Source organism: Blennius ocellaris, assembly GCF_963422515.1.
Source record: "Blennius ocellaris genome assembly, chromosome: 1".
Lineage (NCBI taxonomy): Eukaryota > Metazoa > Chordata > Actinopteri > Blenniiformes > Blenniidae > Blennius > Blennius ocellaris.
The window spans coordinates 25913558-25930087 of record NC_137650.1 but is presented as its reverse complement, the minus strand read 5'-3'; the positions used below and the strand labels follow the sequence as shown (position 1 = coordinate 25930087).

Sequence of the window (16530 nt, the reverse complement as noted above, 5' to 3'; positions counted from 1 at the left end):
AGTTACTCCGGATGAATCATGGGCGAAATCATCCGAAAGGAACAAACACACAAACATCAGGCCAGAGCATCCTGTCAGCATTCCTCTTTCAGTCAAGTGATGTGTGCTGTGTTATTGTTTGTAATGAAAAAAAAAAAAAGAAGAAGAAGAAAATATTCTGGCGCTGACTGCCCATTGCTTATCTTTAGTGTAGCACACTAACTGATATCAAACCTCCGGGGTTAGACGACTGCAGCCTATAATGGATCTCGCAGTGTGGTCAGTACGATAAAACACAGAGAAGTAAATTTGCTTTAAAAAGCAAATTGTCTGATGCTTCTTTAAAGATTTTAATATGTACAAAATGCATCTCTCTGTAGATCCAGATCATCTTGTTTGTGTGAAGTAGACTTTGAATAAGAATGTTTGTTTTCTCTTTGTTCAGAGGTAATGAAGGCTGACAGTATGGAGAGGATAAAGACTTGAATTAACAACCTGAAGGGATTTCTGTGGTATCAAACAAAACAAAACAAAACAAAAAAAAGTCAAAAGAAAGGATAAAAACACAGCCGCTGCTGAGCAGCCGCTTCACGCGGCTCTGACTGAACCAGTTGTTTGCACACGGTTGAATCATAACCTGACCGGAGCAAAACGTGGAACCACACTGAAGAGGAAGTATTTGATCACTCTATTGTTTACCCTTAATATTGGTCAGCCTTTCTTTGTGTAATACTCTGAATACAAGTAGGTTAAGCAATTTTCAGGAGGTATTAAGATACAACAAAACAAAGCAATTTCAGTGAACCAACGATAAAACACAAGCACAAGCTGTGCTACAAATCCTCATGTGCACAGTGGCAGTGACATAGCGACATCAAATTCTGGCTGCGAGCCAGCGTATCACCATATCATGTCCTAAAATGTGACTTTGTAAACGAGCAAATAAACAGAATGCGGAGTAAAAATCTATGTGACACACACTGTTCACACAATCTCCTGAATATTCTAACTGCAGGAGCTCATCACTCTCAATACTTTTATATTATAATTTTTTTTTTTAACTGTTAGTGAAGGGTCATCGTAGAAAGCAAAACCAAAAATTGGTCAGTAAAACACATATTCACACTGTCTTAAAAAACAGTGTAAAAAAAAAGAGGAACACGGCAATTATTTAATGGTTTCTTACTTTAGTGATTCAAATTTTGGATCAAAAATGCCTCCAAAACTATAGTGCACAAAAAAAAGCACAAAGGGCAATTTGATATTGGTTATTGAGCTGTATTACAGATACAAACTGTTTACTTATTTTGTAGTTTGATTGTTCTGATTCACACAAGTATGACAAAACAAACTTAAAAAGATAAATCTGTGTCAAATGGTGTTTTAATGGATGTCAATGTATGACAGTTATGACACTTTTTCCCCACAGAGATGTTTTTAAAAGCAACAAGCTAACAGAAAACCCCCCAAAAACAAACAAACAAACAAAAAGGAACTTCTACAGCAATTTTGTGCTGGGTTACAAAATGGTGTTTCACAGGATGTAATATTGAAATGTAAGTAAAGGGTTGTGAAAAAGGATTGCAGGATTTCAATTTGTTTGTGTGAAAATGACTCACAACAGCCAGTTGTTTTTGTTTTGAAGTGTGATTTTTATTCTCAGTCACTAGGGTAAATTTCTTTGAAATGATGAAATTCACAACAAGTTCATGATACAAGAATATTACAGCCATGTGTGATGAACTTTTTATAAGTGTTGATTGCCTGAGATGAATCATGAGATACTCTATCAACTATGTCAATTAACTTTCTTAGAGAAAAAAAAGGTGTTATAATGTGTTAACAACACTGTGTGTGACGTTCAGTCCTTTCACCATCACCATTGATGAGGAATTTAACTGAGGCATGATTGAAAACTGTATAATCAGTGTCTTGTTGAATCTTTGCACTTTGCTGCATCTCATAAAAAATCAGTGAAGTCAGAAGCAGGTGGCGTTAATACATTCGTATGTTTGCGAGGTCACGCGTGGGAGCTTAAGATGATCGGAGTAGGTAATAAGCGCCTTGCTGTGTCTTTTACAAAGAGACTTGGGTTTTATCCCACATCATGTGTTCAGGGTCAGTCGGTCTGGGCTCTTATTTTGACAATATCTACAGGAGACATGAAAGTATTCATATCGACAGTCTCTGATGAGTGGCAGAACGGAAAGCTGTTTGGTGTTTTGGTTTTTAAGTTTCACCTTTAAACTGATACACAGTAATATAAAGTATTACTGTGACTGATAAACCTTAATGTATAAGTACATTGTGCAAGTATAATGTGTTGTTGGTACTGAAGCACAATTGCACACAACTACCAAGTTTGTTTGTGTACTATCAGTGGGAAAATCCGACTTTTCTAATACTGGCACAGCTACTACTGCACATGAGCAGTCAAAAACTTTTACAAGGTCAATTTTAAAGCACATATTTACACCCCCACCCCATATCTCTACTTGTAAATTTCAACAACACCCAACACGTATCATTGTCTTGTACTTTACAGATTGAAGTGGTACAGTACAGAACAGTAGCACACAGAAGCAAGATCTACGAAACATTAAAGATAAAGAGAACAGTTGAGGTCAGCACAGTGTAAGAGTGTATTCAACAACCCCCCCACCCCCAGGTGAAAACTCCCTGTGTTTCATGAGGAACCTAGAAGTGGACTCTGTGCAATGGGAGATGCCCTGTTGAGAGAAAAAAAAAAAAAGACAACGCCACCTTTTGGAGTGGCACATGTTTCAGTAGCACAGCTTTTATTTTCTACAAGTCATTTATACTGGTTCCATCCACTGCAGATGTTATGTGGGGATAAAAAAAAAAAAAAAAACAAGCAGAAAAAAGACATTACAGTCTTGCATGATCTCATTACAGTTAGTTTCTTTCAATATATTAACAACTTGTGTCCATTTTTCAATTAATTTATTTTACTGAAATAAAATATGTACTTATTAATAACGTCGTGATCCTCCCGTCTTTGTGGATTCAGCCGCACACTTTGTTTGCGAATCATCCCTGTTAAAAGATTTAATGACCGTGCTTCTCTGTCTGACGAGGCGTCTCGGCGTCTCATGCTGTCAAACCTCTCAGGGATGATGTAATTTGTGGCGTTGAAAGTGAAAAGAGATTTCCAGTTGAACTAGGAGATGGAGGGTCACAGCAGCAGTGGTGACAGCAGCCTCCTCTGAAACGTGAGAGCGGGCGAGGCCAGGCCTCTTGTCACTTAGGACATGGTGCCACCTAGAGGGGGGACTGGAAGCTTCCTGTTCATGGCTGCAGTCATCCAATCTCTCTGACAGGCTCACTGTGTACAATCCTGTGCTATAGAAGTACACCCACCCATGTGAGGTACAGTCTAGAACAAAATATGACAAGCTACAGCGTATGTGTCAGAATGTTCCTCTTAAATGTTGCTCTTATTTATACCTATGAACAGATAAGTCCGTTAAGTACCTCACGTTAAAAAAACAAAAGTTAATTTCAGTGGAGTAAAAACTTGCAGGTCCAAAACATCAGATCTTTATAGCTATATAACAGATAAACTAATAGGTGCTTTACAACAATGTGCAGTAAAGTTGATATTTTTTTTTATGTCCAGTAACTTTATTATAATAAATTAGCACTTGTAAATAACATCATTCTTAACAGAGGATGTGATGATGACATGACTGTTCAAACTGATGATTTCTTTAGTTTATCATAAAAAGTGATTGGTCAATCAGTGGTGAAAAGAGAAAAAAGAGGTTTCCAGGTATTTGTTAATCCAGTGGTTTCTAAACATTCTCTAAAATACCTTATTCTTTTATACATTTGAATCCAATTTTGAGAGATCAGGCACTTTAATCTCGGGGAGCGCCCCAAAAGGTCTATGATTACAACAGTCTATGTTTCAATTCAATTCAATTCTTGCTGTTGTTTCCTTTCGTATAGGTTCTAATATAATGAATATAGTACATTCCAGTTGACATATTTAGGCCCCAAGACAGTCACCACTGTGTTAAACGACAAATAATTGCATTCATACAATTATAAAAATAGATATTTATAGGCCATTGGATAATACAGATACAGGGTACAACATAATAGTCATATCTACCATGCAGACAGAAAATATTTTGTTTTATATAAAAGGTGTAAAGGTTTAGAATTGATGCAGAATTGTGCAGTTTAGTCTGATTAAGTGTTTCCTGCCATCTGAAGTGGATTTACTTTTTGCTTCGGTAATGGGCGCCGACCACCATGTAACTGTCAGGTGAGATGTTCAAGCTGGGCCTCTTTGCTTTGTCCCGACAGGCCCTAACCTCGGATTTGCCTCCCAGCCTTCCTCCTCCTCCTCTGCAGGGGTCGTGTTTCTGCAGGTAACCTATAAAGGTCTCCCAGCCTCCACCCACTCGCACCATCACATGACGCTCGTTCAGCATCTGTAAATGTGACATAAGAGAGTGCAATCAGGCAGAGGATTCTGGGTAAGAAAGTGTGCATACATGGTCGAGGTGATGTATGTTTATGAATTCTAAATTTAATAAAAACCAGAGCCTTCCTCCACACACACACAGACACACACACACACACACACACACACTCACACACACACACACACACACACACACACACACACACACACACACACACACACACACACACACACACACACACACACACCACTCAATTTTTCCAGGATTCATATACATGTGCAGCTCGGGGTATGAATGGCAAATGATCTCTCGGATAGCTTTGTCAAAATCTCATTAAAACAAATGAAACAGCAACTCATGGCACCAGCTGAGCTCACACAAGACACTAATCCATGTATAAGCACACACACACACACACACACACACACACACACACACACACACACACACACACACACACACACACACACACACATGCAGTGACGCACAAAGGCACACCCACACAGCTACGCGACCCAAGCCACCTAATGAGCACTATTTTAAATATGTCGACTGCTACATAGCCGGTGCATTATAGCAGTTTCATTAAGGTCTGGTGCATCCGCATCAACAAAAATAATTTACAGACGGCCGTCCTTACGGCTGAAAACCATTGGCTGCCATGGCAACCACTGCCACAATATAAAGCCTGGGAAAAAGAGGAAAAATTGAGATGGGTTCAGCACAGACCCTTAACTCCCAGAAGGCATCAACATTCCCAGGAGGCCTTGCAAAGCCATCCATTGTTCTGTCAGCACCCCCCCCCCCCCCCCGCCTGCCCTATCACCAATGAACCCTTCATTACAGAGCCATTAACAATGTGATAATACAAGTAGATCTGCTCCTTTTATGTGGGGAGGTGTATGTCACGTGCTTAAGATGAAAAAAATTAAATCAATGGTACAAGCACAGACACATGCACTGAGGCGGGAGGCACATGCAGCTATGGCGGAAACCCAAGATGTGGTCCGTCTCAGCTGTCATCCTGCAGATTAAAATGTTAAGGTTGACAGAGGTCAAGTCTGACAACCTGAAAAGACAAAAAAAAAAAAATCTCTCCCGTCGGATGTGGATGGAATATCAATCTGACAGGTCTCCTTTATAAAAAGTCACCATTCAAAGTTTGTTTTATAGGCTCTTGCTTAGAGACTATCCCTCAAGATAAGGTATTACTATCCTGCAGAACATTACTATACTGCAATGTTAAAATCATCAGGACGACTTACCATCTAATTATCCAAATACTATCAAATATATGTCTGGAAATTCTGTATTTTTATTTTCTCTCGATTCTACTTCATATTATGTACCAGTACACAAGTGAAGCCTGAAGTAAAGCCTATTCTATTATGCGAATTTGACTGTCAAAGAAAAACACAGTCAGCATCTTTCCGTGGTGAGTATATTCACACAAGTCCTCTTTGTCAGGCAGCAGACTCTTTTATTTGTGTATCTATACCCTCCCATCGTGGTCTCCGTACAAAGTGTGCTACGTCTGCAGCCCATAAACCAGCGTCTGGATTCCCTAGTGTCCTCCCTGGCAGCTCCATTGATCCCCTCTCCCCTCTGCTGTTGAAATATACATGAGTGTACTCAAGGAGGAGGAGTCGTACTGACATCCACCAGTAGGAGGCAGGCTTTAGCCACATGCACTGCTTCTAATGTAGTTGAGTACACTCAGTTCCTCAATTTTACTGTAGAGGCTCAAACAGAGGGCTGCACAGTGGAGCAGTGGTTAGTACTCTTGCTCTTGCTTTGTGTGTGTGTGTGTGTGTGTGTGTGTGTGTGTGTGTGTGTGTGTGTGTGTGTGTGTGTGTGTGTGTGTGTGTGCGCGCGCAACATTTGAAACCATCGCTACTCTAAAAGAAGCGTTTCACAAACCTGCAGCTCTAAAAGATACAATAAACCTTCTGTAACTATTCCTTTCCCAGAGTTTTATGTTTTTAAAGTGTAACAAACAGAATTTTGTTCATTTAAACCAGACTGGATTGGCACACAATCTGAACTGTTTCGTCTCTGCAGGATGATGCTTGGTTTTGTACATTTTTCTTTAGAGAGTAAACAAAGATCATTCAAACTTATGGTTTTAGAGCATCTGATTTTGAGTCGACTCCTGTCAAGAGAACTTAAGAGAAGATGAGCATGCCTAGAACAAATTGAGTATCCCATGGTATAAATCATACAGAGGAAAGCCAGGACTTCATTGCTCGGGTCTGAGTTGAAGACAGAAAATTGCTAAAGGTCAAAAAAAGAATGTCAGGGTAAGTAAATTATAGGATGATTAAAGTCACACATAACCTCCAAAATATGATTAATAAGTTCCTCTCTTCAATACTTTTGGTAATGACAGGATGTGACGACAAGCGTTTTCAAGCTGTTTGCTTAATATACCTTTATTTCAGCCCACAGACAGCCATGTACAGCGGATTTGTTTTGTTTTCACATGAAGATTTTAGAGAGGCTTCAATGACCAAGTTATCAATTTGACAGTATTCAGTCTGTAGGCTCGTTTTTCCCTTATGCTGTGAGGTCAGAGATCGAGGTTGAGTCAGTCTCTAATGAGCAAATGCCTTCTTCAAGGGCACTTAAGAAAGAAAGATGATGAAGTGTTTTTCTATCAAAATGCCAAACTGAACGAAGAACTTCATCATCCTCATTTTGACGATCTTTGCTCAAAATGAAAGTACTTGTTATGTGAGTCTTTTATTCTGACAGCATGATAAACACAGGACTAACGTGGCAGGATATTGTGAGGTGTTTGAATCTCTTTTGCTTCCACTGACACAGTCAGACAGTGTCCCTGCTCTAAAGCTGAAGGAGAGCCTAATTGGTTGCAGAGAAGAAAGAGAAGCCTTCCTCTTTTTTATACACCAAAGAATGGCAAAGCACTCCAAGGCCAGCATGACTGAAGACTGAATAGTCTCCAGAGGGAGATGGGGGGGGGCTGTTAACATGTGAGGGGAGGCGGTCATGCTCAGTCGCTCATTAACAAGCTGTCTGATTAAACCCCACCGTTAATGACCTTGTCTAAGGTAATCAATAGTATCTGCTCTTTAAAAAGGTCTGTACACATTGAATGGGATGCTCTCCGAGGAGCGGCACAGAGGTTATCATGGTATACGGTAATGGAGGTTTATGGCTCGTTTCTCTGCACACATGCAGGCAGCTGTAGGCTTTGGGGTAATGGATGGCGTGAGGGTCGATGGGCTTGCGTTGCCCTATTCAAACAGCTGAGGTGCGTTCGCTTGTCAGCAAATAGATGTTAAGGAAAGAGAGCAGCGCAAGTTGTGTAGCAGGTAATCAAAGCAAATAAACTGATGAATGGAGAGCTATAGAGAAAGTAGAAAGTGCCCGCAAGATAACAGATGGAAGATAAGCAACAAGATGAGAAAAATGTGCAAAAATCTAGACATTAAAAAAATTATATTTGTCTTTTACAAATTTTCTCAACAGATATGTATTTTTTGTTTTAGCTAAATCTTTGATGAATACATAAAACATTTTGGTCGTACTTTGACAATCACATCACCTTGGTGCAGGTTTCTTTGATGTGATGTTCAAACGTGTGCTCCTGTGTTATTGACAGCTCTGCACTGGAGAAACAGGTGTTCCGTGACTCCAAGGGGAGCATTACTTTCTAAATGGGCAGTACAAATGTGTTATCTGTCATCCAGGTGAAATGTAGCCGGACCTGCTCTGACAGCACTGATCAGCAGTTTGCAGTTCGTTTCAATTAGCGAAGCACTTTCTGATGCACGTCTGTTTGACTCTGAGGGGTGAATGAACGCTATGTAGTCTTTGATATCTTTTGAGTTGTTCTGATGGAGAATGTACAGATATAAGTTTAGCCCCATTTATTCAAGCCTTCCCAAAATGTTTCCAAAAAGTAATTTTCTTTAGATGTAAAACATTTCATTCACTAAAATGCCCTATGATTACACCTATGATTGATCACTGATTCTCCGAGAGCTTGGCACAATGGAAATGTGAAACTGAGGTGTTTAAAAAAAAAAAAAGATGTAAAAGATTTTTTCCTCAGACTATGAATGGCAAGCAGTGCGCACTGAATATACAAAAGGTGTTATATTTCTTTCCTAGCATAGATGGACAGATGCATAAAGAGGGTGAAGTAAAACCCACCTCTCATATTCACAAACCCCCCCATGCACACAGAGACGGAGCTCAACTCCCTTGTGGGCTGCCATTTAAACCACACACCAGGGTCACACCTTCACATATTCATCCTGAAAGAGATGTATTTGTTTTTCCTCCAGGTTTGAACTCTCCGCTGAAGGTCTATGTTCTGAATACAATCATTGTCAGACCGGTCTTATCCTGACCACTGGTTGCCAAGCAACCCTGCCTCCCGCTCCTTGGGCCTTCACACAGATGAATACGGGTGGAGGATGACTCAGGGAGGCTGAAAGACACCAACACCTCCATCCCGAGTGATGCAAATCACTCACTGTAACACCCTGCACTTGTTGCTGACTCAACTGTTGATTAATGACCCGATGGCCTTCCTAACTCTTGTATCATTATGCGCTGTAGCCTCTGTGACGCACCGTCATTGAGTGAGTCATTAGGCTTAGCTTATAATTCACAAATCATGGAGCACACCCCCACATTTAGTATGACATTATATCACCAGTGGATTCAAACATTGTCAGCCCAAGTGAGACAGAAGTGAACATACCCATTTTTCTGGGTTATGGTTGGTGAGGACAAACTGAACCAACTGGTTTCAAAGGTCACATTAATGTCGAACTCTAACAGTCGGGATAACTGATGGAAGAAATGGAAGCACATGGGAGATGAACTATAAAATGTGTGAACTATAAAGAGAATTGAGGTACAGGACTAAGGCCAAAACTTTAACTCAAGCTACTAGTATAAAAAGACAAAACTATTTTTTTTCCAAGGTGAATACATTTTTAAAGAAATATTTCTCATTGATTAAATGTCATTTTCAATAAGTGTCCAATGTGTTGTTTCCATGATGATGAAGGTCAGGTACTCTCCTGTGTTCTTATATGATATTGATCCAATGAGAAAGAACACATTTTATATCAATAATAATGCCATATTAATGAAACTGACAAGAATATAGAATATTAAACTTACTGGCTGTACCTCACAGACTAGTAAAGCATGAAACCATCTTGTATCAAGACAAAGGTCACATTGTTCAAATGTATATATTTGTTGTAGGGAATTAAATAGAAAAAGATACCAAATGCTTTTGTCTGCAATGTTTGCTCATGTAAAGGTAATGCTTCAATTGAACAATGTTCTACCAAACATTAGTTTTGGGGCATAGGTTCGGTGGGCCACGGACGAACAACGTGCAGGCCATAAACCAGCATTGGCCTTCATTGAATATAAAAGAGATTACTGGCTTTGCGATTGCATACTTACACGTATATATAAAACTTTATCCCCAATGCGGTAGCAGCCTTTGGGTTGCTTCTCAACCACAAACCTGGCAGGACAGCTGCAGGAAGGATTTTCAATAATATTTCGCACCTGGAATAAAAAGTCATAGAAGACAAGTTAGTTACAAATATACATTTTTGATATGCATATATAGAAAGAAATTGATTCCACTACAGATGAAAGGCCTACAATGTCATCCAAAATGTTGGTGCCCGTGGTCCTCCGGCTTGAGGAGTTCGTGGATGAACGAGGAGTCGGGGCTGCAGGTGGGGAAGTAGCGGGAGGTGTTGTTGTTGTGGAAGGTCGGGTGATTAGAGTGGCTGTGCAGACTTTGGTTGTAGATATTGAGGTTTGTCTCGGTGCAGATGCTGATTGAGGAGCTGATGGAGATGTGCTGGCGGTGCAGGAAGGAGAGAACAAAGGTGTTTGTGTTGAGACTGTGGTTGTGCAAGGGTTAGAGGCTGAGAGGGCGGACTGAGGAGGGGATAAACATGGAGGTACTGGGTTTGTTGTGGCTGATGGAAGATCAGAGGCACGGGAGGCAGCAAGGGGTTCAGACGCAGAGGTTGTGCTCAGAGTGAGGGCAGCAGGGGGAGTAGGGGGGGGAGAAGGAGGGGGAGGGGGTTCTTCTGGTGGTGAATACAGTGATGCGGGAGGGAAAAATGAGAGAGGGGATGATGGAGATAAGCACTCTGCCTCTGCCCTTTCTATTTCTCTCTCCAACTTCACCAACCCTGGTGGTTCCACTCCATATCTGAAAGCAAAGTTTGACAATATATATCACCAATCCTATAGAGAAATGTGATTCTCAAATAGGGGAACCTAAATTACAAAGGACAGCTGGGTTCATACCATTATGAGTGAACATTCAGTGGATAGAAAGTGTGCGTCAACGTAGCAATTAAGTATAGAAATTCCCCAAAATATGGAGAAAATCTTTGCTCTCTATTGAAAGAAATGTTGAAATGCCAGCAAAAACATGAGTAAAAAATTGCTTGTGCATGAGTTTATTAAAATTAATAGAAGGAAAAAAAATACACTGAATAAGAGTAAGATAAATCAACATTGTTTCCACCCAGAGGATGGGTGTCAAACATATAGCCCATGGGCCAAACTAGCCTGCCAGACAGTCCATTTCAGTCTGCTCGATGACTTAGTAAAGTGTAGAAAATACAAACAAAACCTCAAACTAACTGCTGTTTCTAATTCACTCATAAGTACAGTTTTTATACGAGTTCCCACAGAGTAGAGTAGACATAGATAGCATAATACTTAAATCTGCAAGCTCATTGATGCTCGTGATATCTAATGGAATGAAATAATGAAGAAATGTTAGTATAAAACTAGTCTGACCCTCTCAGGATCAAATTGGGGTATACGTGATCCTTGAGCTAATATAAATTTGACACTTCTGGTGTTGAGACTCACTCACTGGATATTTTAAATTGTGTTCCCAGATAAAAAAAAATTCAGTCCAATTCAAATAAACTCTCTTGAACTTGATTCATGTAGTTATGGAGTCAGTCTAAATTTAATGCAAACCAAACCAAACCTATGAAAGAAATAAACACAGGGTGTGACAATTTTCAGAAACATCCCCATAGCAGATTACAAACATTTTGTGCAAGAGAGCAACTCCCACAATTCCTGTTTGCAGCTGGTTAAATGCCACATCCATCCAGCATGCATTGTGTTGACCCAGCATTGTTGTAGAACTTAAAGCTATCTTGCACAATATGCCTCACGACAGCTGTTTGTTTTGTTAGCAATTATTGTCCCAATAGAAGACTGCAACTTTTTAGTTCTCAATTTACTGTTGCATCTCTGAGGAGAAACAAATTACTTCAACCAACATATAGCATTAGTTTTAGGGCATAGAGTATTGAGTGTGTATACACAGTATACAGGCGTTTGATTATTATTCACCTGGCTGCAATGCGTCCCAGTTCCATCAGGCACAGGCACACCTCCCGAGGTTGCTTGTGGAGGACTTCATGAAACACACGACGTACACACAAAGAGAAAGACAAAGTTTCTCATGAAAGAAGAGATATTTCTTGAGATAAACTTCCGCCTTTGTCAAAATATAATGGGAGCTGTAGCTATTGTGCATCTCTTTCTTTGAAGAGGAATAATTCCTGAGGGTTCTGTATGTGCAGATGTGGGCATGAGGGAATGACAGCTTCCTCCAAAACTCTCCTGCCTCCAGTTCACTATTCATGCATGAGGAAATGAAGTGAAATGAATCACTCAGGTTGGATGAGAAAAAGTCACACATATGTTAGAATTGTGACTAGGTGATCATAATAGCTTGCACAACTCCAGGTTTCAGCTTATTATCCATCAAATCATGCATCGACACACACTTTCATTTTTTTCATTTCATTGCCTTCGTTTATTTTTGTTCCTTTCATGAAAGCAAAACATTTCTACAACAGTACATCCTGAATGATAAGATAAACACCTCCATGATTGGATGGGAAGAGCCAGAAGAAAAATATCCTTATATTTAGCTGCTAAATATAAGATTATTTTTCTTCTGGCTGTTCCCTTCCAATCATGGAGGTGTTTATGTGATAACTTAGGGAGGTAGAGAGAGAGAGTTAGAGCGGAAGTGGCCAAAAGCAAAGCAAGGTACACTCTCAATAATTAGTCATAGAAATATTACAAATCAGACAACAAAGAAAAACCAATATCAATATCATCCATTTGTAAACGGGATCCATTAGATAAAAGAAAAGCATGTCATATGTGCCTGTGAGACTGCAAACTGACTCCTATCGAAGTACAGAGAGGTTACTCTACTCATCATTCACTGAGTTAGGTGAAGTTCCTGGCCTGAAGGGGGGCTTATTGTTGGTGGGGATTAACCTGCACATTATCATTCTCACGCATGCGACGCCTTGCATTGACATGCCCAAGTAAGACTACAGACCAGAGTACTGTAGGTTTAATGATAGAGCATGTTAAATGCAAGCTCGCAGGCTGCTGTAACTCATGCAAATATAACACATGTGGAAAAGATGTGTGAAATGATACTGATTCTGAAAGGTGAAGGTTATATATATAATGAGTGGCACAAACACATTTAGTGTCAATCACAAGTGCAGCTTCCCATCAAGGAATATAATGTTCAATTTCAAATATTGCACTTAAGAGAAATTATTCAAACTTTATGTAATCAATCCAAGGCAAAAATAAATTACATACTGAATAATTAATTTCATTTTCAATTTAATGGTAGAATAGAATACAAGTTTTGGAAATAAGACTAATCTATTTTAAGTAATCAATAAAACAGGTTAACCAAGCATGACACACTTAACAGAAGTGATGTAGCTGATAAGGATTATTTGCTATTCGGAAAAATCAGAATGCATACACACTTTATTTTGAACAGGCCACATATACATTCTGCAGAATACTTTTCAGTCTTTAAAAGGGGTGGTATGGTGGTGCAGTGGTTTGCACCATTGCTAAACTCTGCTAAACCAAACATCTACATGTCCAGTTAATCAATGATATTAATATCCCAAACTTTGCTAAATGAAGTGTGACTGCTGGCCTGTTTATGGCCGATACTCCAGTTTGTCTTGTGTTGACTGGAACAGGCTGCAGACCTCTTTCATCCTGGTTTGCATAAAGCAGATGCGGATGAGTTAATAGATGAACTTAGTAAGAGGTTACAAAAAAAAAGATTAATTGTGATTTAAGAGCAGTTAATAGATTTAAACTGATGTGATATTCTCCTGAAAGCAATGGAGTACTAAATGCAGACATAAGTGCTTGCCTGAAAACAGTGTTAACTTAAGTAATTAAATCAGGAGCATGATAAAGGTGCAATTCACTGAAAGCATTTCATTGTTCAAAAAGAAAAAAAAAGTCAGCTCCATGACATTAGGAATCCATCTCCAGTCTTCACTTACCCAAATCCTCAGACTCAAAAAGATAAGCCTCATCAATGCCAATCTTTCGACACCAGTAGAGAAAGTTGGCAGTGTTGTCTCGAGCGAAGAATGATCCAGAAGTTGCATCAGATCGCCAGCGGATCACTCTCCTTACAAAGGGCTGTAGACACACACACACACACACACACACACACACACACACACACACACACACACACACACACACACACACACACACACACACACACACACACACACACACACACACACACACACACACACACACACACACACACACACACACACACACACACACACACACACACAGAGAACCAGAGGCCCTTAGTCTGCTGTAGAAACATGTTCCCTTATTACTCAATGGCCCATATGTTAATAACCGTTTCTGGGTACACAGACACATTATAGTAATAACCATCCCACAGACCTTCTCCAACATTAAATCAGAGTATAAACACACTCACTGTTACAAAGAAATCCTCCCAAGTTTTTGTTATGCATGAAAGACAATTAAAAGAAACACTTGTCAAAACATAAGTGTAACAAGATGTGTTTCATTGAAATATGCAGGTGCAGACTCAGACAGCTCCTCGGTGGTCTCACTGCCTCCCTCAGGTCTGACCTGATTTCACAGTTGGAGCTCCGGAGGTTTTGTCTCTGCTCTTAAAGAAAGATTTAGACACAACAGCTTTCCTGCAATTCAACATATCTGCATAACTGGCAAAAACAGGTCACTGAACAGCATAAAATTGACATTTTTATGAACTATTTTCTCTCTGCTTGGCTTATTTTAAGTGATGACAGATTATTTATTTTGATGTGCTGGTAAAATAAGTTTTTTGCATGTTCTTGTGTGGCTGCAGCACCTTTCCATTGCTCGATTGAATCATCTGTTCTTGGAGCAGCTGTGCCAGGCGACAGAGGAGAACGCCATTATCCAGCCTCTCTATCAGGTTGTCTGCTGTGAGCTCCACCCCTGAGAGCACACATCAAACACAATACAAGCAGTTATTGCATTGTAATTTAGTTTTGTTTTTTAATAATAAAAAAAAACAACATTATAATTATGGCACATTGTTGTTTTTTTTATCATTTTTATTTGTGAACCGCATTAGGAGTCATGCATTGAGGTCCATGACATGGAATTAAGAAAGATCCACTTTTTTTTTACATTTCCTCTTGAATTCATCCATCAGCTCCTTCAAACAAGATACAAACACCTCTAATAATGAGGCGTCTACAATGAGATGGTACGATTCGGCCTTTACAATATTTCTCATTCTGAAAATGAACATAAACTAATCTACCAATAACAATTAAAAGTTTGTAATACAAATATTCTCCAGTGAACAAAACCTTGATATACAGTAAATGGACCACACTCCCTCATGTGTGTTTCTGATTAACAGGTTGACAAAATACCACTCTCGACCACAGGAATGTTTCGTCTGAGAAAATCTTTGAAGCTTCAAGCAACAGCAATTAGTTTTGGTCCAAAAACACGATACTTGTGTCTAATTATATAATTTTCTTTCCGCTTCAAAGGACGTCATGCTCACTGGCCTAAAATCTGTTTTGACATACTTTCTACCTCTCCTGTGTGTTGTGTCAGTCAGAAGTTTATCATGTTTGACTCACTTTCCAGACTTCTGCCGACAGGTTGTGGCATGTACACGGCCCTTATGTATGTTTTTCACAATGAGGAAATGAGGGAAGAAACATCCCTTTCCCCGAAGTCTCTGTGACACTTGCCCTCATCGAGAGCCACTGTCGGGATTCATGAAAACAAATGGGTCAATGGCTCTTTTTTTTATCAAACTTGACTGCAGCCTTCTTTCTCTCATCAATTTCATTCAGATGCTGAAAATCTGGATTTCCGTTTCACGTTTTGTACGATGGTATTGCTGATTTCTGCAGACGGTTGGAAGATGTTACTGGTTTACAGTACAGATGAAGTTCCTCACCTATCATGGTGTTGAGCCAGAAAGCCAGATCTTCCTTCATGGGGAGCAAGGTTGCATCGTGGCGGTAAGGCAGCCACTGGTTGTATTCCTGAGGACTGGCAAGGCCCGGCCCCGGGTGTCTGTACTTTGGGGAAAGAAGACAACTCATCCCCAGTCCGGTTAGCTGCCTGGGGCTCAGAGGACTGTCCAGGCCGCTGTCCATCACTCCCCCTTCACTATCCATGCTTCAGTTCCAGGTTGCCTGAAGGAAGAGATGATTATTATTATTGTTTAAATTTTTTTTTATTTATCGTTAGATTCAGTCCATGATGTATGGGTAAAAGACAAAAGATCAGACCCGCTTATCTGTTCTTCATTTATCTTCTCTTTCATGGATAACTGCTTTTACTTGCAAAGTTTTACAGTTTAACATTTTACTACAAATCACAAGATGAGCTTGATTTAGTTTTTCTTGCTGCCGCTGTGAACACTTTCATCTATTTATTGTTTGTAGGTGGCTATATGGGGTGGTTCAAATAAATAAGATAAAAAAACAGAAGGGATAAAAGGCAACCATCACATATAGAATAAATGGAGATCACTTATATAACAATTTTCCACTAATTTAACCGCCCACAAAGTGCTTTTCAATCACTTTCACACACCAGTGGAGGCGGCTGCCATGCAAGGCACTGAGTCCATTCATTGTTGGCAATTTGGGGTTCAGCGTTTTGCTCAAGGACACATTGT

At 39.8% G+C, this 16530-nt stretch overlaps 1 protein-coding gene across 1 annotated transcript; it reads right to left on the bottom strand.

Annotated features, from left to right (window-relative positions):
- Positions 1–4226: 4226 nt before the first annotated feature.
- Positions 4227–16024, bottom strand: gas2b (growth arrest-specific 2b; the record flags this gene model as incomplete). Its single annotated transcript, XM_080497819.1, has 7 exons — positions 4227–4442; positions 9894–10001; positions 10101–10665; positions 11838–11901; positions 13838–13979; positions 14704–14813; positions 15802–16024. 7 exons carry the CDS (start codon positions 16022–16024, stop codon positions 4227–4229), a joined length of 1428 nt encoding a protein of 475 aa, XP_080353945.1.
- Positions 16025–16530: the final 506 nt, after the last annotated feature.